Source organism: Galeopterus variegatus, unplaced genomic scaffold, assembly GCF_000696425.1.
Source record: "Galeopterus variegatus unplaced genomic scaffold, G_variegatus-3.0.2 Scaffold331, whole genome shotgun sequence".
Lineage (NCBI taxonomy): Eukaryota > Metazoa > Chordata > Mammalia > Dermoptera > Cynocephalidae > Galeopterus > Galeopterus variegatus.
In genome coordinates this window covers 334,827-359,285 of record NW_007726442.1, presented here as the reverse complement: position 1 = coordinate 359,285, position 24,459 = coordinate 334,827, and the positions used below count along the sequence as shown (strand labels likewise).

The following is a 24,459-nucleotide window of genomic DNA, read 5'->3' as shown; positions in this document are numbered from 1 at the left end:
AATGGTAGATATATGTCATATATTTGCCCAAACCCATGGAATGTACACCACCAAGAGTGAACCCTAATGTAAACTAGGAACTTTAGGTGATAATGATGCGTCAATGTAGTTTCATCAGCTGTAACAAATGTACCATTCTGGTTGGGGATGTTGATAAGGGGGGAGGTTATGCATGTGTTGGGGTAGGGAGTATATGGGAAATCTCTGTACTTGCTTCTCAATTTTGCTGTGAACCTAAAACTGCTCTAAAAACATTAAACCTTTTTTATAAAAAAAAAAAAATCCTTCAGGGTTAGCTCAAACATTACCTCCCCCAATATGTTTTTCTCTCCCCAATCAGAATGAATTTTTCTTCCCATTGGAATTCAACAGCATTTTGCTGTTGCTATTTTTATTTGTTACTTCTGTTGTTTTTGTTTCTTGTTGTTACCTTTATCGTAGCACTCTGGCTGTCTTTTCTCTAAAAGGCAATACCATAATAGAAACATGTTATCTCTGGAATCAAGGAAGAATCCTAGTCCCAGCTGTTACTTAGAAGCTGTATAATATTGGGCAAATGAATTTTCACTCTTTGAAAATCAGCTTCCTCATCCACGAAATGGAGGCAATAATAATTCTTAACTCAAGGGGCTGTTTGCGGATTAAAGGAGATAATGTCTGAAAAGCATCCGACATTGTAGGTGCCTCTTACTCTAGAGCAAGGGTTCATAACTTGGAATTAGTTCACAGACACTTAGAGGACAGATGGATGAGCTTCAGGGGGTCTAAGAATCTTCCTGGAAAGTATCTAACATTTTGTATGTTTATATGTGCATTTTTCTGGGAAGAAGGGCTACAGCTTTCATCAGCATCTTAAAGGGTTTGTGAATCAAAAATGGTTAGGAACCTCCGTTCTACACCAGAAAGACCTTGAGGGATTAGAGCCAGCCTTCCAGGGTTTAATAGGTGTTTTCTTATGCATATATAGTTTCTAAACCTCACAATAGTCCTTTAGAGGAAGTATTAGCACACCCGTTTTTCAGAAGCTCAAACTAAAATACGAAGTGGTCTGTAAAAGTTAGAGTTCCTAACCAATGCAAATCTATCGAACACCTACTTAGGCCAAAAGCGAGCTAGGCGCTGGGAACGCAATTCCAGTCAGAGCTCAGCACCACGCTTCCTCTGCCTTCAGGTTCGCACCCCAGCACGGTACACAGCTCACGGCCGTTTTACTGAGTTTTGCTCAGTGAAATTGACTGTCCGCCGCCAGGGCTGAAAAGCTCCCGGGCGCAGCGCTCCGCCCCACACCCAGCCAGGCTCCGCCCCTTCTGCGGGTGGTGCTGTCTTGATGTTTCCCGGCGTCCGCCGGCTTTCGTCGTTAGTTTCCGGCAATGATCGAGAGTTTCTAACGTTCCCCCTTGTCTCTCAGCGGTCGTCCTCCCAACCGCCGCCCCCCTTTTCGGCTCTCTCTCCCCCTTCCCCCGCCCTCCTCAGCCTGGCCCAGCTGGCGCCCCTAGCGCTCCGGGCTGGGCAAGATGGCGGCCTTCGGGATCTTGAGCTACGAACACCGGCCCTTGAAGCGGCCGCGACTGGGGCCTCCCGATGTGTACCCTCAAGATCCCAAACAGAAGGAGGTGCGTTCAAAAATCGGGGCTCTCGAGGGGCCAGGGACATGCAATCAGCAAGGGAGGAAGCACTTACAGTGTAGGGAAGGGGGGGCGGGGCGCTTAGGTGGGAGCGAAAGTCCCGAAAGGGGGAAGAGAAAAGTGGGCTGCAATAGGAGAGCCGGCCCCGGGTGGGTAGGGGGTTCCAAGATATGAATAGGGAATGATGTAGGGGCCACGCCAGAGGCACTCCCCTCTACACACACACATCTCAGAAAGTTGTCTGAGGCAGCTTGGTGAGGTACGACTGCTCGCGAGGGAAGAGTGATGTTGAGGGAGCTCTGGGTGGTTGGGGATCTTAATGACTGTGGGGGTGAGGGTGGGGTCCAAATGAATACAAGGGCCTAGCTTTAAATAACACTCTGTTCTACTCAGAATCCTCTTCCTCCTCCCTTTTGTCCTTGTTCCCTTCTGTTCTCCTGCCCTCCTCTCCCACCACCTCCTAAGAACAAACAAAGCTAAAATGTCATTTTCCTGCCTCAGGATGAACTGACGGCCTTGAATGTAAAACAAGGTTTCAATAATCAGCCTGCTGTCTCTGGGGATGAACATGGCAGTGCCAAGAACGTCAATTTCAATCCTGCCAAGGTGAGACAACCCTGCCAGGCTGAACGAAAAGGCTGGAAGAATCTGAGAAGGAGCAAAGGCCCTGGGTTGGGAAGACTTAAAGGGACGACCTAAATGGCTGAGTTTGCCTTCATAGCCTAATGCTACCACACTGGCGTTTGTACATCAAAGGCAGGACCGCCTATCTGCCCCTTCTTCCCACCCTGAGGTGTAGTTTTCTTCCCTCAGATCAGTTCCAACTTCAGCAGCATTATTGCAGAGAAGTTACGTTGTAACACCCTCCCTGACACTGGTCGCAGGAAACCCCAAGTGAATCAGAAGGACAACTTCTGGCTGGTGACTGCACGATCCCAGAGTGCCATTAACACCTGGTTCACTGACCTGGCTGGCACCAAGCCACTCACACAACTAGCCAAAAAGGTGAGGGGCTGTTTCCTATTCTTCAGGCCAAGGGGTGGGGAGCATGGGTACCAAGTGCCCCCCTATTCCTAGGTTAAGCTATGTGGGTACCAGCTCATGGAGTGATGATAGAGAGCTCACTATTTGTGATCTCCATCCAGGTTCCCATTTTCAGTAAGAAGGAAGAAGTGTTTGGATACTTAGCCAAATATACAGTGCCTGTGATGCGGGCTGCCTGGCTCATTAAGATGACCTGTGCCTACTATGCAGCAATTTCTGAGACCAAGGTCAAGAAGAGACATGTCATTGACCCATTCACAGGTGAGTAATTCCTAGTGCCAAGTGTACCACTGATCGCTTCAAGGACAGAGAGACCCTTGGAATCATTCTCCTTCCTAATTTATATTCCTTGCTTTTGCTTGTATCTTGCATTCACTCAATTAGTGAACATTGAGTAATTTGAGAACCAACTGTGTGCATATACTGTGCTGTAAAAATGACCAGTACATAATCTCTGCCCTTAGGATGCTTATAGTCTAATAGGGATACTAAGGCATGTGTATAAATAACATAATTAAATATAGAAAGTATGAATGTCAAAAGAGGAGGTAGAAGGTTCTTTGAGATTTCAGTAGACAGATTACTTTCTTTGGGAATACCTGGGAAGGTTTTAGGAAGGTGGTGTTTGACTAGAGGCTAAAAAGATGAATAGAATTTAGAAGTATGGTGATTGGGGGTAGGGGGCAGGGGTATTTTAAGAAGAAGGATAATATCAAATAGCTTCTTTTTCATCTTTCCTCTAGAATGGACTCAGATCATCACCAAGTACTTATGGGAGCAGCTACAAAAGATGGCTGAGTACTACCAGCCAGGGCCTGCAGGAAGTGGGGGCTGTGGTTCTACAATAGGGCCCTTGCCCCATGATGTAGAGGTGGCAATCCGGCAGTGGGAGTACAATGAGAAGCTGGCCATGTTCATGTTTCAGGTAGGGAGTAGGGCATGTCATATGGGGCATTGGACTGAGCCTGACCTTGCACTCTTGCCAGTGTGGAACAGACTCTGCCTGCCACCTTGCCCCAGTTGTGGTTCTCTTCATCCATTTGTTTACTTTATCTGCCTTATCTCTAACAGTCCCTGGGCTGAACTAATACTCATCCCACTCCTGATACCCATAGGATGGAATGCTGGACAGACATGAGTTCCTGACCTGGGTGCTTGAGTGTTTTGAGAAAATCCGCCCTGGAGAGGATGAATTGCTTAAACTGCTTCTGCCCCTACTGCTTCGAGTAAGGCCTAGGGTTTGGGGGGTCTAGGGAGGATTGGAGGAAGAATGAGATGTTAGAGCAGCATCCCTTGGAAAGAACTAGGAGCTCTGATGGTCATGTCTTCACAGTACTCTGGGGAATTCATTCAATCTGCATACCTCTCCCGCCGTCTTGCCTACTTCTGTACCCGGAGACTGGCCCTGCAACTGGATGGTGTGAGCAGCCACTCGTCTCATGTTATGTCTGCTCAGTCAACAAGCACACTGCCCACCACCCCTGCTCCTCAGCCCCCAACTAGCAGCACACCCTCAACTCCCTTTAGTGACCTGCTTATGTGCCCTCAGCACCGGCCGCTGGTTTTTGGCCTCAGCTGTATCCTACAGGTGGGTACTAGGTGGGCCCAAGGAAGGATTAAGAGATAGCCTGAGAAGAGTTGGGCGCCCAGCCTGAAGAATGGGGTTGATTCCAAATTGGAGGTGGGATTAGGAACTGAGTACTTGCTTGGAGATTGTTGCTTCTCGGTAATGGGGTGTTAGTTCCCTTTTGGAGGTTTTGGCCAGCCTTTCTGTTCCAAGGCTAAGTAGTAGGCCCAAAGCCTTTTAGGGAAGTGCGCAAAGGGAAGGGATCAGGGATGGAGTGATGCCTGCCTCAGAGACTCAGTCAGAATAAATTTGGATCTGAAATCTAAGGGTTGGGTCTTATAATGGGATTCAGAAAGGTAGCCATGGTAACTGAGATTGACTTAGCTGTTTCTGTCTGGCAGACCATCCTCCTGTGTTGTCCTAGTGCCCTGGTTTGGCACTACTCGCTGACTGATAGCCGAATTAAGACTGGCTCACCACTTGACCACCTGCCTATTGCCCCTTCCAACCTGCCCATGCCAGAGGGCAACAGTGCCTTCACTCAGCAGGTAAGTCTGACCACTAGCCTGGAATATGGAGCTAAATTATTCAGAAGTGGTGCTTTGGAGTCTGTTCTTTTAGCCTGGGGCCCTGGCCTTTTGTATGCCTTGGTACATCTTTAAAGCTTGCCTTTTTTTTTTTTTTTTTAAGATGACCGGTAAGGGGATCTCAACCCTTGGCTTGGTGTTGTCAACATCACACTCAGCCAGTGAGCCAACCGGCCATCCCTATATAGGATCCGAACCCATGGCCTTGGTGTTATCAGCACCGCACTCTCCCGAGTGAGCCACGGGCCGGCCTTAAAGCTTTCCTTTTTGATATTACAGGTCCGTGCAAAGTTGCGGGAAATTGAGCAGCAGATCAAGGAACGGGGACAGGCAGTTGAGGTTCGCTGGTCTTTTGATAAGTGCCAGGAAGCTACTGCAGGTAGGTGTCAGAGGACAGATAGTAGGAAATATGTTTGAGGAAAGCATAGGGGTGACAAAGACATACAGATCTGGGAGTCAGAATGCATTGGGTCTCTAATTAAGCCCCCATTACTGCCTTTCCTCCTTAGGCTTCACCATTGGACGGGTGCTCCATACTTTGGAAGTTCTGGACAGCCATAGTTTCGAGCGCTCTGACTTCAGCAACTCTCTTGACTCCCTTTGTAACCGAATCTTTGGATTGGGGCCTAGCAAGGATGGGCATGAGGTAGGCAAGGAGGGGAATAGGAGCAAAAATCATTGCAAGAGCAACAATATGTATGAGGTCATTGTGAGGCATTGAAACCAGGGGATGTCTGTGGAGATAATCTTACTGAACCCAGTATGTTTTAAGATGGGGCTCAGTCTTTAAGAAATTGGAACTCAATTCTTTGTCCCCTACCCTACTAACTCATCCCTATCTTCCTTTGGTCTCCAGATCTCCTCAGATGATGATGCTGTGGTATCATTACTATGTGAATGGGCTGTCAGCTGCAAGCGTTCTGGTCGGCATCGTGCTATGGTGGTAGCCAAGCTCCTGGAGAAGAGACAGGCAGAGATTGAGGCTGAGGTTAGGGGGCAGAAATAAGAGAATGAGATCTGTTGATAGGAAGGAATCTTACTGGGATTGGAGTCAGAGAGATTGAGGTAGAAGTGGGACCAAAGTTGAAGGTGTGAGAACAGAGTAAAGAAGTGGTAGAGAAGATAAAGGGAAAGTTAAGGACATGAGGCAAAAGTAGAAAGGAGTGGATTGATGTCTGAGTTAGAGAAGAGATCAAGCCTTCAGTTGGGAGGTGGTAAAGAAAATGGAGATCAGCGGGGGAATGGAAGTGAAAAGTGTTGGATGGAGGCAAAACAGGTGATAAGGAGTTGAAGGGCTGCACGTTGAAGAGTGAAGGAACAGGTAAAAGTCAGTCCTACAATTTGTTCTCTCATCTTACAGCGTTGTGGAGAATCAGAAGCAGCAGATGAGAAGGGTTCCATTGCCTCTGGCTCCCTTTCCGCTCCTAGTGCTCCCATTTTCCAGGATGTCCTCCTGCAGTTTCTGGATACACAGGCTCCCATGCTGAGTATGGACCTCTGCCACCCTCTAGTTACCTCTGCCTACACTCAGTTAATTACCTACCACTGTCATCAGAAAGCATAATTAAGGGCCATCTGGTCTATATTTCTATCTTGGGCTCTATGCAGAATGACTTATAGACATAATTCTAGTCCCTGATCATCTTACTGTATAACAGAGTAGAGAAATACAGAGAAAAATAAAAACAGCATGTGATTGAAGCATTTTCACTGTATAAATAGCAGCAAAGATGCTGTATTTCTTTCTGGGATGGTTTATGAGGCAGCAGGTGGGGTAACCAACCATACTTTGTCCCTCAACAGTTTCTGGGATTTTTTTTTTTGGGGGGGGGGGTCTTTCCCGTTATTGCCTTAGGTGTGTCCCTCTCTGAGGGTATTCTAGGAGCACGATGCCTTAGGTGTGTCCTCTCTCTTTCCACCCACCTCTTTTGTTTTTGCTCTCCTAATTCATCTTTCCTCATTCCCTCCCTCTAGCGGACCCCCGAAGTGAGAGTGAGCGGGTGGAATTCTTTAACTTGGTACTGCTGTTCTGTGAGCTGATTCGACATGATGTCTTCTCCCACAACATGTATACTTGCACTCTCATCTCCCGAGGGGACCTGGCCTTTGGAGCCCCTGGTCCCCGGCCTCCCTCTCCCTTTGATGATCCTGCAGATGACCCTGAGCGCAAGGAGGCTGAAGGCAGCAGCAGTAGCAAGCTGGAGGTGAGCGGGTTTCTCCTTGCCCTCAATCGTTCCTTCTGACATTCCTGTCTTCATGGCTCCCAGAGACCTCTGGGAGTGTCTGAGAGTCTCTTTTAGCCTAATAAGGGTAGTATTTTCTCAGCACTTTGTAGTTCACAAAGCACTGTCACATCCTTTTTTTTTTTTCCTTTTTGTCTTTTTTCGTGTCCGGCAACGGATCGCAACCCTCAGTGTACACCTCACTCAGCCAGTGAGCGGGAACCGGTCTGTATGTGGGATCCGAACCCTCGGGCGGGAGCGCCGCCGCACTTCCCAAGCGGCGCACTACAGCAGTGCGCCACCGGGCCGGCCCTGTCACATCTTTTTTTTCATTTGATCCTCACAGCAGCCCTGTGAGGTACTCTTCTCCCCATTTTAAAGCTAAAGGAAACTAAGGCCTGTACTGGTTAAGTGACTGGACAAGGCTTGAATCCAGATCCTGCACCTTTCCCAATATGGTCTCCTCTCTCCAATTCCCCTCTGAACTTTTGTAAATGGTGGGGAGCAGCTCCCTAGGGCTAAAGCAACTTTGCTTATGTTCCATGCCCTCAGGATCCCGGGCTCTCAGAATCTATGGACATTGACCCTAGTTCCAGTGTGCTCTTTGAGGACATGGAGAAGCCTGATTTCTCAGTAAGTTAGATCCTGAGCATGGAAGAATCCAGCTCCATAGATCCTCCCATTATGCCTCTTTTTGGAATTTCTTTATGCCCCCTCATCCTCTTTTCTTCTAAATGTTCTGCCCTTTTTACCTCTCTCTTAGTTATTTTCCCCTACTATGCCCTGTGAGGGGAAGGGCAGTCCATCCCCTGAGAAACCAGATGTTGAGAAGGAGGTAAAGCCTGCACCCAAGGAGAAGATCGAAGGGACCCTTGGGGTTCTTTATGACCAGCCACGACACGTGCAGTACGCCACGCACTTTCCCATTCCCCAGGTACTGTTCCCCGGCACCTTGTGACAATCTGTTTTGAGCCCACATTTCTGTCTAAGGAATTTGCTGAGGGGTTGGAACTGTTCCTTAGGGTGTGGGTATGTTGGAAATGGGCTTGAGCACGGGCTACTGAGGGGTATGGAGCATGCTTTTAAGAGGAGGGAAGGAGATCTGTGCTGGAGTCTGATGGTGCTGCTGGGATGCAGGAGGAGTCATGCAGCCATGAGTGCAATCAGCGGTTGGTCGTACTGTTTGGGGTGGGAAAGCAGCGAGATGATGCCCGTCATGCCATCAAGAAAATTACCAAGGATATCCTGAAGGTTCTGAACCGCAAGGGGACAGCAGAAACTGGTGGGTTTGAGGCTCCTTAAACAGATCTCCCCCAAAGAGTGCCCTAGTCAGTCTTCCCTTCCCCAGCATAGGGAACTCCTCAGTCATGTCCCAATGTCCTGTCTCTTGGAGTCTCCTGAGAGCTCTAGTCCTTTTGAAACTTCCCCCCTCATTCCCCCCCTCTGCAGACCAGCTTGCTCCTATTGTGCCTCTGAATCCTGGAGACCTGACATTCTTAGGTACCTCACAGTAAGCCCCATACTGCCCTCCCTCCCTCTCCCTTCCGTCCCTCAACCTAGCACCTCCCCGTACATATTCCTCTAAGGTCCACATAGTCTGTGGTCCTAAACCTTCGCTTCACTGTCCCCTTCCCTTAATCCCTCCCCCACCCCTTCCTTGACCCTCCCTTCCCTTCTTACCTCTTCCTTCCCTCCCCCTTTCCCTCCCTTTCATTAGCCTTCTCTCCATACCCCTTCCCCTACCCCAGACAACCAGTTATTTTCCTTGTTCTGACTGGTCCCTTTCAACTGTCCCCTCAGGTGGGGAGGATGGGCAGAAGCGGCGGCGCAACCGGCCTGAAGCCTTCCCCACTGCCGAAGATATCTTTGCTAAGTTCCAGCACCTTTCACATTATGACCAACACCAGGTCACGGCTCAGGTGTGGGCCTAAGCCCAGCCCCCTTCTCACATTCTGGACTCCTGTCCTGTTTTCTTTCCCCCTTATCTTTTTTAGTTCCCCCTAGGCAGGCTAAGCCTCCTGGTCTCATCTTCTTCCACAATCATCCTTTCCTGCTTCCCCGGTTCTTCTTCTTCCCTTCTCTCCACTCCTGTCTCACTCCCACTGCCCTTATCAGGTCTCCCGGAATGTTCTGGAGCAGATCACGAGCTTTGCCCTTGGCATGTCATACCACTTGCCTCTGGTGCAGCATGTGCAGTTCATCTTCGACCTCATGGAATATTCACTCAGCATCAGTGGCCTCATCGACTTTGCCATTCAGGTGGGGAAGTTGGGGGAGATAAGGGTGGAGGAAAGAGTTCATGCTATAGAGGGTCATGAGGACAGGGTGGAGGCTCCAGCCAGTTTCCCAGGCTATTTGGAGGGTCAGAAAGACTAGCACAGGGGGAGTGGAACATGAGCTAAGACTGCAGGAATAGAGGCTTAAGTGCTCCCTGGGGAGGCCCAAGAGACAGATTAGAGCATTGGGCACAGACCATCCTCCCACTGTGGAGTTCATAGGATGGTATCCTGGAGACTTGCTAATAGAACAAATGGTGTTGTTAATAGAATAAAGGACAATGTTATATGGGAACAGGGCCCTTCTGTTCTAAGGCGGCTCTAGCAGGAAGGGGCTGTGGCCTGGTCTTGCCAGTTTCCTCACAGCAAGTGGGGTTATATATAACATGTGGGGCCCTTTCTCATTTCTCACCCCCCATCCACTCTGCTAGCTCCTGAATGAACTGAGTGTAGTTGAGGCTGAGCTGCTTCTCAAATCTTCGGATCTGGTGGGCAGCTATACTACCAGCCTGTGCCTGTGCATTGTGGCTGTCCTGCGGCACTATCATGCCTGCCTCATCCTCAACCAGGACCAGATGGCACAGGTCTTTGAGGGGTAAGAAGGGCTTCAAAACAACTGAAACATGCAAGGCTCTGGTGAATGCCAGTGGAGGTGGCCTGGGAAGAGCATGTGGGCTCACACTGTCAGGGAGTGTCTGCCATTCAGGTGGGGAAGGAATAGTGTTACCAAGAGACTTGAATCAATTTCAGGGGACCTTTATGGCTGGGGTCCCTGCACACCATCTGCTGATTCTCCCCATTTGCCTCTTAATGATAGGCTGTGTGGCGTAGTGAAGCATGGGATGAACCGGTCAGATGGCTCCTCTGCAGAACGCTGTATCCTTGCTTATCTCTATGATCTGTATACCTCCTGTAGCCATTTAAAGAGCAAATTTGGGGAGCTCTTCAGGTAAGAGAGGTGGGAGGTAAGGGGTAGAGAGTGGGACCTTGTCCCATCTCTTTCCCATTACCGTCCAACTCGGGAGCAGAGCACAGCCCAGGACGCTGCTGTCTGTCCAGGGTCATTTATGGACTGTGTGCTCCACATGATTTGCATTACTGAGAGTGGGTGGGCCCCCTTCCTTGTCAGCCTTGCTTCCAGCCCCACTTTGTGGGGCCCACACTCTTCCTCCTCTTCCTCCCTGCCTCCAGAGGACCCTGCTCTTTATTCTCATGTGGTTCCTTTCCTGCCCAGTCTGCTTTGTCCTGTCTCCCTTTTTCTTGTCCCAAGGTCCCTTGTTACCCACTTTTTCCTTTTTTCTTTTCTCCCCTTTCCTGACCATCCTTCCTTCTACCCAGACCTTCTTCAACACTGCTATCTCCTTTCTCCCACCCCTGCAGTGACTTTTGCTCAAAGGTGAAGAACACCATCTACTGCAACGTGGAGCCATCGGAATCAAATATGCGCTGGGCACCTGAGTTCATGATTGACACTCTGGAGAACCCTGCAGCTCACACCTTCACCTACACAGGGCTAGGCAAGAGTCTTAGTGAGAACCCTGCTAACCGCTACAGCTTTGTCTGCAATGCCCTTATGCACGTCTGTGTGGGGCACCATGATCCCGATAGGTATGGGGTGTACTGAGCAAGGAATGGGCACCACACCCCTGCCTGATATTGGGAGGGGTGAGATACCTGGGAGGTACTATAGCCTTGATTATTACTGGGGCATAGATGAAAAGTTAATGAGTCTGAGGTTTTGTGGAGCAAGGTTTTTCCTGAGGGCATTTGTACTTTTCCCTAGGGTGAATGACATCGCAATCCTGTGTGCAGAGCTGACCGGCTATTGCAAGTCACTGAGTGCAGAATGGCTAGGAGTACTTAAGGCCTTGTGCTGTTCCTCTAACAATGGCACTTGTGGTTTCAACGACCTCCTCTGCAATGTAGATGTGAGACTTGGCGTGGAATATTGCTGGGGAAAGGGGCACTTACAAGGGCAGGGGTCTGGTCAGGGTAGTAGAGGGACAGAGTTCGGTAGAGTAGTTGCATACCGCTTTGAGTGGGCACCCTCTCTCCACGCTGGGTTGTGATGTCTCTCCTTTTTCCTCCAGGTCAGTGACCTGTCTTTTCATGACTCCCTGGCTACTTTTGTTGCCATCCTCATTGCTCGGCAGTGTTTGCTTCTAGAAGATTTGATTCGCTGTGCTGCTATCCCTTCACTCCTTAATGCTGGTGAGCTACCAATCTGTAACCCCTAGAATTTCTGGGCCCCAAATTTCAATACACACTGGATGGCCTTCCTTTCATTGTTCAGTGTGGGAGACCCTGCTGCAGCTCCCCGGCCCTCACCAGAAGGCAGTCCTTTGGTGTGCCTCAGGCTGGAAGGGACCTGTTTGCAGCTCTGACCTTTCCTTCAACTGCTTAACGGTTCTCTGCTGTACCTCTTCTTTAAACCTTACCTCGTCTTCCTTTTCCTTTTAGCTTGTAGTGAACAGGACTCTGAGCCGGGAGCCCGGCTTACCTGCCGCATCCTCCTCCACCTTTTCAAGACACCACAGCTCAATCCTTGCCAGTCCGATGGAAGTAAGTGACCCTGATTCGAGCCAGCCAGCAGTAGAAAGTGTGACTCCCCCACCCCTACAGTTTCTACTTTTGCTTCGCCTGACTTCAGCTCCCTTTCCAGACAAGCCTACAGTAGGAATCCGCTCCTCCTGTGACCGCCACCTGCTGGCTGCCTCCCAGAACCGCATCGTGGATGGAGCTGTGTTTGCTGTTCTCAAGGCTGTGTTTGTCCTTGGTATGGGGGTAGGAAGGGACTGGTGCCAGAAGTGTGTATAGGGTGGAGTGCCAACTAAACTACAAGGGACAGTCTTTCTCCCTCCTGAAGGTGGTCTCCCTGACCTTTGGGGAAGACAGGAGGGAAGGAAGTATATTTCTGTCCCATAGGGCAGGATTTGGGGAGTTTCTGCCTCTGTGGGCCTGGGGTGGGGCTCCACAAAATGTTCTGATCTCACTCTGCCCTCCCTATCTCCCACCTGTGAACCACAGGGGATGCAGAACTAAAGGGTTCAGGCTTCACTGTGACAGGAGGAACAGAAGAACTTCCAGAGGAGGAGGGAGGAGGTAGCAGTGGTGGTCGGAGGCAGGGTGGCCGCAACATCTCTGTGGAGACAGCCAGTCTGGATGTCTATGCCAAGTACGTGCTGCGCAGCATCTGCCAACAGGTCAGTCTCACCTTCCCCCCACACTTCCTAAATGACTCTGTATAATATAGTTCTGTTTCCAGCCCATGATCATACCACCTCCCTGCTGTACATTGTGTCCCTTACCAACCCTTGGCCCATCCCCCTTATTCCTAACCCCCTCACTGGTTGCTCCCAGTCCCCTGATTATCACCTTCCTCAGGAATGGGTAGGAGAACGTTGTCTTAAGTCGCTGTGTGAGGACAGCAATGACCTACAAGACCCAGTGTTGAGTAGAGCCCAGGCCCAGCGCCTCATGCAGCTCATCTGCTACCCACATCGACTCCTGGACAACGAAGATGGGGAAAACCCCCAGCGGCAACGCATTAAGCGTATTCTCCAGGTAGGCCAAGATGATGGGGATCTTGGAGAAAGCAGTGGGGCCCAACCTGGAGAGAAACAATGAGAACCTTGTGAAAAAGAGAGGGAGAGTTAAATAGAGAGGAAGACAAGCAAGGATGTAGAATAAAGATAGTGAGAGAAACAGCTCCAGCATGGGTTTAGGAGTAAATCCAATGTGGTCTAGACTCTCGAGTCAGACCGTTAGGTGAGGGCACAGCTGTCTGCAGTGAATATAGCTTATCAGTGGGAGGCATAACATCTGGGAGGCCTAGTTTTGGGCCTTGTATATTTGACATTTTGGTCATGACTTGGTAAGTGAATAGTCATATTGAGCATGTACTTTGTGCCAAGTACTGCGCTAGGCACTCTGCATACATTTTCTCATTTAATCTTTACAACCCGTCAAGTAGTTATGAGTATCCCTGATGAAGGACCTGAGGCTTGAAGAGGTTAAGTAACTTGTCCAAGGTCACAGGGTCCAAAGCTAAAGGAATGAGGTCTCTTTAGCCCAGAGGAGATAGTGCTGAAGAGAGATTAGCTAACGGTAGCCTCGCACTCTCTACAAGACTTTGAGAGATTGTCCTGTGAAGGCCCTGTCAGGTACTTTGAGCAGCTGGTCTAAAAGAAGAGAAGCAGGCTTCAACTTTAACATCAAGAATTTAAAGGTTGGGCCGACCCCGTGGTGCACTCGGGAGAGTGCGGCGCTGGGAGCGCAGCAGTGCTCTCGCCGCGGGTTCGGATCCTATACAGGGATGACCGGTGCGCTCACTGGCTGAGCGCGGTGGTGCGGCCGGTCACAAAAAAAAAAAGACAAAAAAAAAAAAAAAAAATTTAAAGGTGCCGGTGAATAGAAATTTTGTTTGTTCAGATATTTTTTTTCCTCACGCACTCTCTACAAGACTTTGAGAGATTGTCCTGTGAAGGCCCTGTCAGGTACTTTGAGCAGCTGGTCTAAAAGAAGAGAAGCAGGCTTCAACTTTAACATCAAGAATTTAAAGGTTGGGCCGACCCCGTGGTGCACTCGGGAGAGTGCGGCGCTGGGAGCGCAGCAGTGCTCTCGCCGCGGGTTCGGATCCTATACAGGGATGACCGGTGCGCTCACTGGCTGAGCGCGGTGGTGCGGCCGGTCACAAAAAAAAAAAGACAAAAAAAAAAAAAAAGAATTTAAAGGTTAAGCATTAAATAGAACTTCCAAGATGCTAAGGGATGTGAGTCTGTGGAACAGGAATCTGGGGAAAGATGTGAAATCTTTCCTGAACCACTTTTAAAATACAATAGATTTTCAACTATTTTGGATTATATAGATGTATTCTTTCCTAAAGATGGGGACATAGAGGTCCCTTTCAGACCTGTAGGAGTCTGTGATTCAAGGTTGTAGAAAATCAGGAATTGGCCCCAGGATGGTGGGTAGGTGGGGGTGACATGATGATGACTAGCTTGGGGGTGGGGCCTCTATCTCAGAACTTGGACCAGTGGACCATGCGCCAGTCTTCCTTGGAGCTGCAGCTCATGATCAAGCAGACCCCTAACAATGTGAGTAGTGCCCAGGCCCTCCCTTTCCCATGCCCGCTTCCAGCTCCATGTGTCAGGGAGGTGGGCCACCATAGAAAACCTAGGTCCTACCCTTGGGCTCTTGAGCTCAGAGAGATAAGAGGGGATGGGAAAATGTCAAACATGTGGAGCTGATGATAAGGGAAATGGGTTAGGAGTGTTGGAGCTTTGAGCTGTGTAGAAGGTTGGCAGTGATGGTGGTGGAGCCTGTTTCTGTGGCCACAAATGTAAGGAGGTATGCAAAGAAGAAGACAGTGGGGAATTGAAGAAATACAGAGGTGCTGGACGGCATGACTCCCGACAGAGTTGTGTCCCTACCTTCCCATCAACCTCCACAGATGCCATCCTTTGCCCTCATCTCCCATTTCTCCTACCATCTGTTTTCCTTCACCCCTAGCTACCTGTTTTAGCACCTCTGTGCCTTTCATCCTCCCCAGGAAATGAACTCCCTCTTGGAGAACATTGCCAAGGCCACAATCGAAGTTTTCCAACAGTCAGCAGAGACAGGGTCATCTTCTGGAAGCACTGCAAGCAACATGCCCAGCAGCAGCAAGACCAAGCCTGTGCTCAGGTTGGGTAGAAATGTGTTAGGACCCAGCCCCTTATGAGTTTCTCTTCTGGTAGTATGAATGATGTCAGTTCCATGGAGATGCTGGGCATGCCCATCAGGGAAAGGAGAGGATGGATTGTTCCAACCTTGCCTGATTCCCCTGTAACCTTGTGTCCTCTGTCTGTCCTCCAGCTCTCTAGAGCGCTCTGGTGTCTGGCTGGTGGCACCCCTCATTGCTAAACTGCCCACTTCAGTCCAGGGGCACGTATTAAAGGCTGCTGGGGAGGAATTGGAGAAGGGTCAGCATCTGGGTTCCTCTTCCCGCAAAGAACGTGATCGACAAAAGCAGAAGAGGTAAAGGGACTGGGGGTTGGGGACCAGGATTGAGGGGTAGAAAGAAGAGGAGACAGGCCCAGGGAAGAATAAAACTTGTGGCTGAAGGCTGAGGATAAACATCATAGGAAAGTAGAAACTCAGAAGATAAGAGTAAACATGACTGAGCAAGAGTCTAGGTCTTAAGAGAGTAGAGTCTGGGGCTTGGAAGAATGAGGCTGGAAGTTGCCTGATTCCCAGCCCACCGTCTCTCTTATTCTTTGTTTTGCTTTGCTTTGCTCTGCTTTTCTTTGCTTTTCCTCTTGTCTCTAGCATGTCCCTGTTGAGCCAGCAGCCCTTCTTATCCCTGGTGCTGACATGTCTGAAAGGGCAGGATGAGCAACGTGAGGGACTCCTTACCTCCCTCTACAGCCAGGTGCACCAGGTACAGGTCTCTGGGCCATGGAGTGGGCAGGAGGGCAGGGAAGGATGCACCTAAGAGGCCACTATGTACTTGGAGCCTTCAATACTTTCTAATAAACACATTGGGTGCTTTGGGATAGAAATGAGAAGATCTCTGAACTGCATGTTATACTTGTTTCTATTCCAGATCGTGAATAATTGGCGAGATGACCAGTACTTAGATGATTGCAAACCAAAGCAGCTAATGCATGAGGCCCTCAAACTGCGGCTCAACCTGGTGAGAGGGGAAGCTGGGGAGAAGAAGGCAGGGATGGGGCTGATAATGCAGAGTAAAGAAGCCCCAGGTTGGGGGGGGGGGTGGTAAAGATGGAGGCCCCAGGTTTTTCTGGGTCTTCAAGTATTAACCCTGCTCTCTTAAAGGATGCAGAGCCTGGAAGTGGCTAAGGGAACTGGATCACTATGGTCACGGTCCAGTAGGTTGTGTACCCTGGATCCTTGCAGGGACTCTGCCTCAGTATTCTAGATTCTCGCTGGGCCTAGAAATACTAGAAACCCATTGTGGAATATTGAATGGAATCCTGGAAAATCATTTAGTCCAACTCCCATCATTTTATAAGTAAGGAAACAGAAGCCCAGGGATGGCTAGAATTCAGTCATTGGCTTGAGATCATGTAGCAAATCATAGGTACAACTGGAGTATGATCTCAGGTGTCCCAACTCCCACCCAACCCAAGTTCTAATCTAAGCTTTCCCTAAATGTTGGCCTTTGCCCCCGAGCCATCTGACTGACTTGTTATGGCCCTGGCAGGTGGGTGGCATGTTTGATACGGTGCAGCGCAGCACCCAGCAGACCACAGAGTGGGCCGTGCTCCTCCTGGAGATCATCATCAGCGGCACTGTCGACATGCAGTCCAACAAGTAAAGCATCTCCACCCTCTCCCTGCAGTTTTGCACCTAAGAAGATCCCCTACCCCCATGCCAGGTGCACAAGCCACTGAGATCGGTGTGGCTGATACTGTGGACTCCATGGCCCTGGGTTCCCCACATAGCTTTGGTGCTCTGAGGATGATGTATTAAGCACTTCCCTGCTTGTATGCCCTGCTGAGGACTTTTCCTATCTTAACCTCTTCTCTCATTTTCTCCCTTGCTTCCTGTCACAGTGAGCTCTTCACTACTGTGTTGGACATGCTGAGCGTGCTCATCAATGGGACATTGGCTGCAGACATGTCTAGCATCTCACAAGGCAGCATGGAGGAAAACAAACGTGCATACATGAACCTGGTGAAGAAGCTGCAGGTGAGCAGAGGAGGCAGGGGCAGGGTTTGGGGCGCTGGAATCTCAGCTAATGCTCCCCTGACTTGGCGTTTGCAATCCAGCCTCAGGGACTTTGTTGTGGCCTGAGCCCTCTTCTCTTCCCTTTCACATCCATTTTTTATTATTTGTGCAATGAGGATTTACTGACTGTCTTCTTTATACCTGGTTCTGTGCTGTGTCCTGAGACTTCCTGTCCCTCTTTTTCTGTATCTTTAAACTGTTGTCCCATCTTCCTGTGCCTGCAGAAAGAGTTGGGGGAGCGCCAGTCAGATAGTCTGGAAAAGGTTCGCCAGCTGCTGCCACTACCCAAGCAGACCCGAGACGTCATCACATGTGAGCCACAGGGCTCCCTTATCGACACCAAGGGCAACAAGATTGCCGGCTTCGATTCCATCTTCAAGAAGGAGGCATGTTCCATTGTCTTCCCACGCCCTCTCCCTTTTTTCCCTTTTGGGCAACAGCCTTCCCTCAGACTCATCAGACTCAGGAGTCCATTGGGCTCTGCCGGTGAATGCCATCTGGGGCTTTAAGCAAATCACTTAACTTTTCTTACATTTTATCTCCCCATCTTTGGAGTCCCACCCTCTTTCCTTGGTCTCTCCCTTCATTCCCACCCACCCTTATTTTTTATTTTTTATTTTTTTAGTAGCTGGCCTGTACAGGGTTGAACCCTGGACCTTGGTGTTATCAGCACCACACTCAAACCAACTGAGCTAGCCGGCCAGCCCCCCACATACCTTTTAACATACCACCCATTTCTCAGCACCCACCCTCCTTTTTCCTCTGCCCCACCTGTCTCCTGTCCTACCCCACCCATCTGTCTGGCTGACAGCCCATATCTCTTTCATCCCTGCATTTCTCTCCCCCCACCCACCCATCTCTGCAGGTTTCTCTTTTCCCTCTCTGGCAGTTGTAGTATTTATTGAGTAACCATAATCATTGTGAAAGAGAGGAAAAAGAGGATGCAGTTTACCAGCACCATGCTCTCCCAAGTGAGCTAACCAGCCAGCCCCAAGGATGCAGAGTTTAAAATCCAAAGTCCAACCTCTTCATATATACATTCTCTTCATTTCTCTTCCTGGTCCCTCTGTCTCTTTTTCTCTTGTCTCACTTTCTCAACCTGTCTCTTTGTGTCTCTCTCTTCCTGTCTCTCTCTGTCTCTGCCTTTCTCTGCCTGTCTTTAGTCTCTCCCTACCTTTCCTCACCCTCTCTGCTTTCTTGTTTCTGTCTCTGTCTTCCTGTGAATGTCAGTCTCTCTCCCCGCTTCTCTCTCTCCCCTACCCCCACTTTCTCTCTCTCTGCTTCTTCTCTCAGTTCTGTCTCTCCTGTGTCTCCTCCTCTCCTGGCTTCATCTTTCCCTCCACACCTCTCTCTCCCCACACCCATTGCTCTCTCCCTTCATAACTCTCTTTCTTCCACATGTATGTGTATGTGTCCCTGTGTGTCCACGTTTGTCATTCTTCCTATCACCATCTCCCCTGAATCTCCCTATGACTTGTTTTTCTTTTATTGTCAACAGATGTTTTCCTCTTTCCTACAAGTTCTCGAGATCTGTCTTCTGTTTTCCAAATCTCAACAGCTTATTGTTTCTCATTTTCTGGAGCAGGGTCTACAGGTTTCCACCAAACAAAGGATCTCTCCCTGGGATCTTTTTGAGGGGTTGAAGCCATCAGCACCGCTGTCCTGGGGCTGGTTTGGAACCGTCCGGGTTGATCGGCGGGTGGCGCGAGGAGAGGAGCAGCAGCGGCTACTGCTCTACCACACACACCTGCGGCCCCGGCCCCGTGCCTACTACCTGGAGCCACTGCCACTGCCACCAGAAGATGAGGAGCCCCCTGCTCCTACTCTGCTAGAGCCTGAGAAAAAGGCTCCAGAGCCCCCCAAAACAGACAAACCTGGGGCTGCTCCGCCCAGTACTGAGGAACGCAAGAAAAAGTCCACTAAGGGCAAGAAACGCAGCCAGCCAGCTACCAAGACAGAGGCTAGTGGCTCCCCCATTACAGTTCTCCCACAGCCTCTTCATGACTCTTTCCAGGTTTTGGTTTGGGGGAGGGGGAGGGGCACATGGGGAAAGGATGCCATTAGAATTATGATAAAAATTAACCATGTAAATCCAGTTCCTCTTCACCCCATCCTACCCCACCTCCCCGACCCCACTCAGCTATAATCACTCACCTTCCTCCTCTGCCATTCACACAGGACTATGGAATGGGCCCGGGTCGGAGTGGTCCCTATGGTGTGACAGTGCCTCCAGATCTCCTGCACCATGCAAACCCTGGTCCCATATCCCACCTTAGCTACCGGCAGGGCTCCATAGGCCTGTACACCCAGAACCAGCCACTGCCTGCAGGTGAGTGCCAGCCACTAGGAACGATGGGATTACCTGAACATTCCTCCTGCCCAAGGGATAATGGCACTCTCCTGAGGAGCTAGGACACTAAGGAAGGGATGGGGGGATGAGGAGCCTAGAGAAGTCAGTCTTCTCTTCTTTCCAGGTGGCCCTCGTGTGGACCCATACCGCCCTGTGCGGTTACCAATGCAGAAGCTGCCAACTCGACCAACTTATCCCGGAGTGCTGCCCACAACCATGACTGGCGTCATGGGCCTAGAGCCTTCCTCTTATAAGACCTCTGTGTACCGGCAGCAGCAACCTGTGGCACCCCAAGGGCAACGCCTTCGCCAACAGCTCCAGGCAAAGATAGTGAGAGGGGCAATAGGGAGGGCTGTCAGGGAGAGGGGCTTTTGTGGGTCACAGGACCGAGGAGACACCAGGATCTTCACAAGGACATGCAGGGTGGGAGATACAAAAGATGAAATGGCAGAAAGCATTTCCTGAGTTTGAGTTTTTCTCCTTTTTCCCTTTAGCAGAGTCAGGGGATATTGGGACAGTCATCTGTCCATCAGATGACTCCCAGCTCTTCCTACGGTTTGCAGACCTCCCAGGTAAGGGCCTGGGATCGTGAGAATCAGGGAGAGTCAGGCAAGCTGCTCTGCACACTCTTGGCCCTGACTACCTTTCTCCTCCTTCCCTTCAGGGCTATACTCCTTATGTTTCTCATGTGGGATTGCAGCAACACACAGGCCCTGCAGGTACCATGGTGCCCCCCAGCTACTCCAGCCAGCCTTATCAGAGCACCCACCCTTCTACCAATCCTACTCTTGTAGATCCTACCCGCCATCTGCAACAGCGGCCCAGTGGCTATGTGCACCAGCAGGCCCCAACCTACGGACATGGACTGACCTCCACTCAAAGGTACCCAAAGTAGTGGTGGGCTGGGAAGAGACACTGAGGTTTGAGGGAGCATTTGACTTGGGAAAACGTGTGCCTGAAGGTGATGGAATTGGTCAGAACTTTTGGAGATGCTGAGAACACTTACCTGGCCACCATAGCCCAAAACCACAAAAGACGATCTAGAAGGGACCTTGGAGACCAATAGTGTCACTTCTCCTTCCCCAAGATTTCTTTGAGGCCCAGAGAGGGAAAATAATTTATCTGACTCTGACAAGAGAAGATCTGAGGTTTATAGATGCACTGCATGATAAGGAGTCATAAAGCCAGTATCGAGCAATTGAACAACAGGATGGACTAACGAACATATTCTCCCATGATGGTTAATGTTAGTCAGGCCTTAGTTAAGACTTTGTAACCATGTCTTGAGGCTCTGCTCTTAGGATTTAGAACATGGAGGGGTGTTCTAATTAACTACCCACTGTGTGGCCAGCACTATGCTAGGACCAGGTTAGGTGAGGAAAGATAGCAAAAAAATAAATGTGTAGTCCCTTCCCACAAAGAACTTTTACTATAGTTGGGGAGATGAGACACAGAAGAACATTTAGAGAACACAGTGAACCAAGATATAATCAGGTGTGTAGTGTGTGCTGTGAAGTAAAATGGGAATTCAGAAAAAGTGTGGGATAATATCAGTGTGGTCCTGAGTCATCAGAAAGTTTCATGAAGGAGGTCAGACTTGAGTTGGCCTTCAAAGGATAGCTATGATTGGTATTTGTGGAGAAAAGGAGAAGGAAGGGCATTCCAGGTTGAAGAGGTAGCGTGAACAAAGACAAGGGAACTGGAATGAGTGGGGTGTCTGGGAGAACAGAAAGGAGAAGAACTTAGATGGAGTGTAAAATTTGTGCCAGGGCAGTAATAGGGGCTAGGCTAGGAGGGCAGGTGATGGCCTTGAATGCTCAGATGCAGATTTGAGACATGACCCAAAAGGGCTCTGTTGATCAGGAGAGTGATAGGAGGAGCTGGGCATGGTGCGAGATTAATGTGGAATGAGTGCCTAGGATGCTTAGTGGAAGGTGAGAGAAGACTTGAGACTGGGAGCCCAGCCAGCACACTGTTGCAGCGATGTACAGATTTGGGTAGAGAGGCCAGAAGGAGTAGTAGAACAACTTGAAATGTTATTGAGGAACAACAACAGCAACAACGAAAAACCTTCTCACAGCAGGCTTTGGATGGGAAAAAAAAACAACAAAAAAAACCTCGGTGAGTGTTTACAGAATGACTATCATGTGCTAAGACTGTTTTTCATTTTCATAAGAGAAAAGTAGCTAAAACAGAATTGGAAAATTCCTAGCCATTAAGCTTATGAGACACTGGAATGGAATATTATCTTTGCACCTTATTCCCCAACCTAGAAGCCTATCAGACCCCAAAAGGGCTCTTCTGGTTAGAGACGAGGGATAAATGAAATGACTTGTTAAAGTTTCTTTCAGGTCAGGGACCCAGGGTTTATACTTCCCCCCTCTCCCCGCCCTGTGCCTTGACCTCCGGACCTCTTATCTTTGGAGGTTTTCACACCAGACACTGCAACAGACATCCATGATAGGCACCATGACTCCACTGAGTGCCCAGGGTGTCCAGGCAGGCGTCCGTTCAACTTCCATCCTGCCCGAGCAGCAGCAGCAGCAACAGCAGCAGCAGCAGCAGCAGCAGCAGCAGCAGCACAAGTTCTTCCCACGTGGTTACCAAGACTACATGAGGCAGTGTACTAAAGCACCTGGCAGAGGGGCTGGCCTATAGTGGTGCTTAATAAGCTAGTTCCCTACCCTCCCCCATTTTGTTTTCTGGGGAACAGAGTGGGAGAGAGTTAGAATTGTCTGCTGGGTATTCTAGATTTGGTTTCTTGCTGTGCAGCTGAGAAGGGAAGGCAGTGGACCCAGAGTTCCCGCCCTGCTGCTTCATCCCCTGTCCCCATCCCTCCAATACTGTCTTAGCTCCCTTGCTCTCCTTCAAAAGTATCTCTTATGTTCTCACAGCAGCAGCAGCAGCAGCAACAGCAGCAGCAGCAGCAATACCACATCCGGCAGCAGCAGCAGCAGCAGATCCTACGGGTAAGTCACTGGGATTTTATCTGGGACCTGGGAGCCCAAGGAGGAGGAGAGGCACAAGTTCTTCCCACGTGGTTACCAAGACTACATGAGGCAGTGTACTAAAGCACCTGGCAGAGGGGCTGGCCTATAGTGGTGCTTAATAAGCTAGTTCCCTACCCTCCCCCATTTTGTTTTCTGGGGAACAGAGTGGGAGAGAGTTAGAATTGTCTGCTGGGTATTCTAGATTTGGTTTCTTGCTGTGCAGCTGAGAAGGGAAGGCAGTGGACCCAGAGTTCCCGCCCTGCTGCTTCATCCCCTGTCCCCATCCCTCCAATACTGTCTTAGCTCCCTTGCTCTCCTTCAAAAGTATCTCTTATGTTCTCACAGCAGCAGCAGCAGCAGCAACAGCAGCAGCAGCAGCAGCAGCAGCAGCAACAACAACAACAGCAACAACAGCAACAACAGCACCAGCAGCAACAACAGCAACAGGCGGCTCCTCCCCAGCCCCAGCCCCAGTCTCAGCCCCAGGTAGCTGCTGGACCACAGCCCCAGGCTCAGGGACAGCTGCCCAGGTTGGGCATGCAACCAATGAACTGGATTGGGGACAGTATGGAATGGGGTAGGGGTGGGAGGCAAGGCATGGTACTCTAAAAAGCGGTTGGAGATGAGGATGAAGAAGGAGGTGGAAGGTTAGAATTCAATCTTCCACTTTCCATTTCCATCTCAGTTCCAGCGCCAGGGGCTTCAGCAGACCCAGCAGCAGCAACAGACAGCAGCTTTAGTCCGGCAACTCCAACAACAGCTCTCCAGTAAGCCTGCCTGCCTTCCCAAGGAGAACCCCATGGAATAAGTGGGGGATGGGGTGGGCAAAAGTAGCTGAGGTGATGTTTCAGGTCCAGGTTATGGGGAGAAGCATTCCATTCCATTCTATTCCATTTCCTTCTTTTGGTACCTGAATAGCTTTCTTCATGTATACCCCCAACCCCTGCTTGGTCTCCCACCCCTGATAATCTCTGTTTTTTCACAGATACCCAGCCACAGCCCAGTACCAACATATTTGGACGCTACTGAGCCACCTGGAGGAGCTGCTTGTGCACTGGATATGGGCCCACTCTTTCCTCTTAATTCCCAATCTCCTTTCTGGGCTCCCACCAGTAGTGGTTGGAGTCCTTCCCTCAGGCTCCATTTTTAATGAATTTTTAGTATTTTTGTTAATGTGATGCATTGAGCTGTTGGGTTTTGTATATTATTTATATAGAGACCCCAAAGCTGTCGCACCCAATACACAGAGCTTCTTTGCAAAGGGAGTGTGTGAGTTCTGCATGTTCGGGAAGGGCGATCTCTTGTGAGAGTGATAGGGGCTGCACCAACAAGTCAGAGCCTTCGTTCTGTTCAGATCATTTCCCCTGTTTACCTTCCACCCCCTAAATTTCTTAATTCTAATTGGATTGTTACCTCTCTTCCCTTCTCCAAGCTGGCAACATATTAAGGTGTGGGCCCTCAAGTCTCTTAAGAAGGGTGGCTTACCTTCTCAGCTCCTTTACCTTCTACAGCTTCTTTACAGCTTTTCTCCATAGGGGATATACCACTGGGATTGAAGAGGGGCCGTTAGGGGAGAAGAAAAATCAATGGAACCTGCTTCTCCTTCCACAACACCCCAGATGCTGGGCCTTGAACAAGCTAGGGAATGGTGGTAGAGGTGACAGACACTGTCTCCCCTTTTTGCCACCTTGTGTGGTCCCCATCATGCACCAACTGGCATCCTGTTCCTAGGACAGAGAAATTCCCTGAGAGTCACATTTCTGGGATGAAAAATTGCTCTCCATTGGCATGTGTCATCATTGAACAGGTGGAAGGACAGTGTTGTAGGAGGAAGAGAGACCAGTAAAAAGAAGCACGCTTTTCTCTCTCTTCCCTGCTGCTGGAACTACTTATTTTCACATGACCCACCTTGGCAGTTACCCAGGATGACCATTGCTCACTCCCATTTTACAGTAGAGAAAACTCAAAACTGTTGCTTCAGGGTCGCATTTGGAGCTGAGGGAGGGCCATTCTTGGCCCCCTTGCCTTCAAGTTTGGGCCTTAGATCCCAGGCTATCCAGGAGA

At 49.8% G+C, this 24,459-nt stretch overlaps 1 protein-coding gene across 2 annotated transcripts; it reads left to right on the top strand.

Moving 5' to 3' along the window:
- The first annotated feature begins 1,512 nt into the window (after positions 1 to 1,512).
- On the top strand, positions 1,513 to 23,520 carry MED12 (mediator complex subunit 12). 2 transcript variants are annotated; one of them, XM_008567565.1, is made up of 46 exons: positions 1,513 to 1,613; positions 2,127 to 2,231; positions 2,439 to 2,630; positions 2,771 to 2,930; positions 3,413 to 3,594; positions 3,785 to 3,895; positions 4,003 to 4,257; positions 4,638 to 4,784; positions 5,103 to 5,202; positions 5,333 to 5,469; positions 5,680 to 5,811; positions 6,184 to 6,310; positions 6,798 to 7,027; positions 7,598 to 7,678; positions 7,809 to 7,979; positions 8,183 to 8,327; positions 8,495 to 8,545; positions 8,846 to 8,964; positions 9,161 to 9,304; positions 9,753 to 9,916; positions 10,139 to 10,270; positions 10,702 to 10,929; positions 11,105 to 11,249; positions 11,412 to 11,532; positions 11,782 to 11,883; positions 11,984 to 12,097; positions 12,349 to 12,524; positions 12,706 to 12,885; positions 14,346 to 14,417; positions 14,873 to 15,006; positions 15,178 to 15,339; positions 15,631 to 15,742; positions 15,908 to 15,997; positions 16,529 to 16,638; positions 16,881 to 17,016; positions 17,280 to 17,441; positions 18,641 to 19,015; positions 19,234 to 19,384; positions 19,530 to 19,735; positions 19,900 to 19,977; positions 20,070 to 20,124; positions 20,200 to 20,287; positions 21,832 to 21,987; positions 22,746 to 22,881; positions 23,081 to 23,162; positions 23,381 to 23,520. In XM_008567565.1, the coding sequence occupies exons 1-46, from the start codon at positions 1,515 to 1,517 to the stop codon at positions 23,422 to 23,424; spliced, it is 6,399 nt and encodes a 2,132-aa protein (XP_008565787.1). In that variant the 5' UTR covers positions 1,513 to 1,514; the 3' UTR covers positions 23,425 to 23,520. The 2 variants fall into 2 exon arrangements, with proteins under 2 accessions (XP_008565787.1, XP_008565786.1); XM_008567564.1 differs by having other exon boundaries at positions 20,070 to 20,287.
- The last annotated feature ends 939 nt before the right edge of the window (positions 23,521 to 24,459 follow it).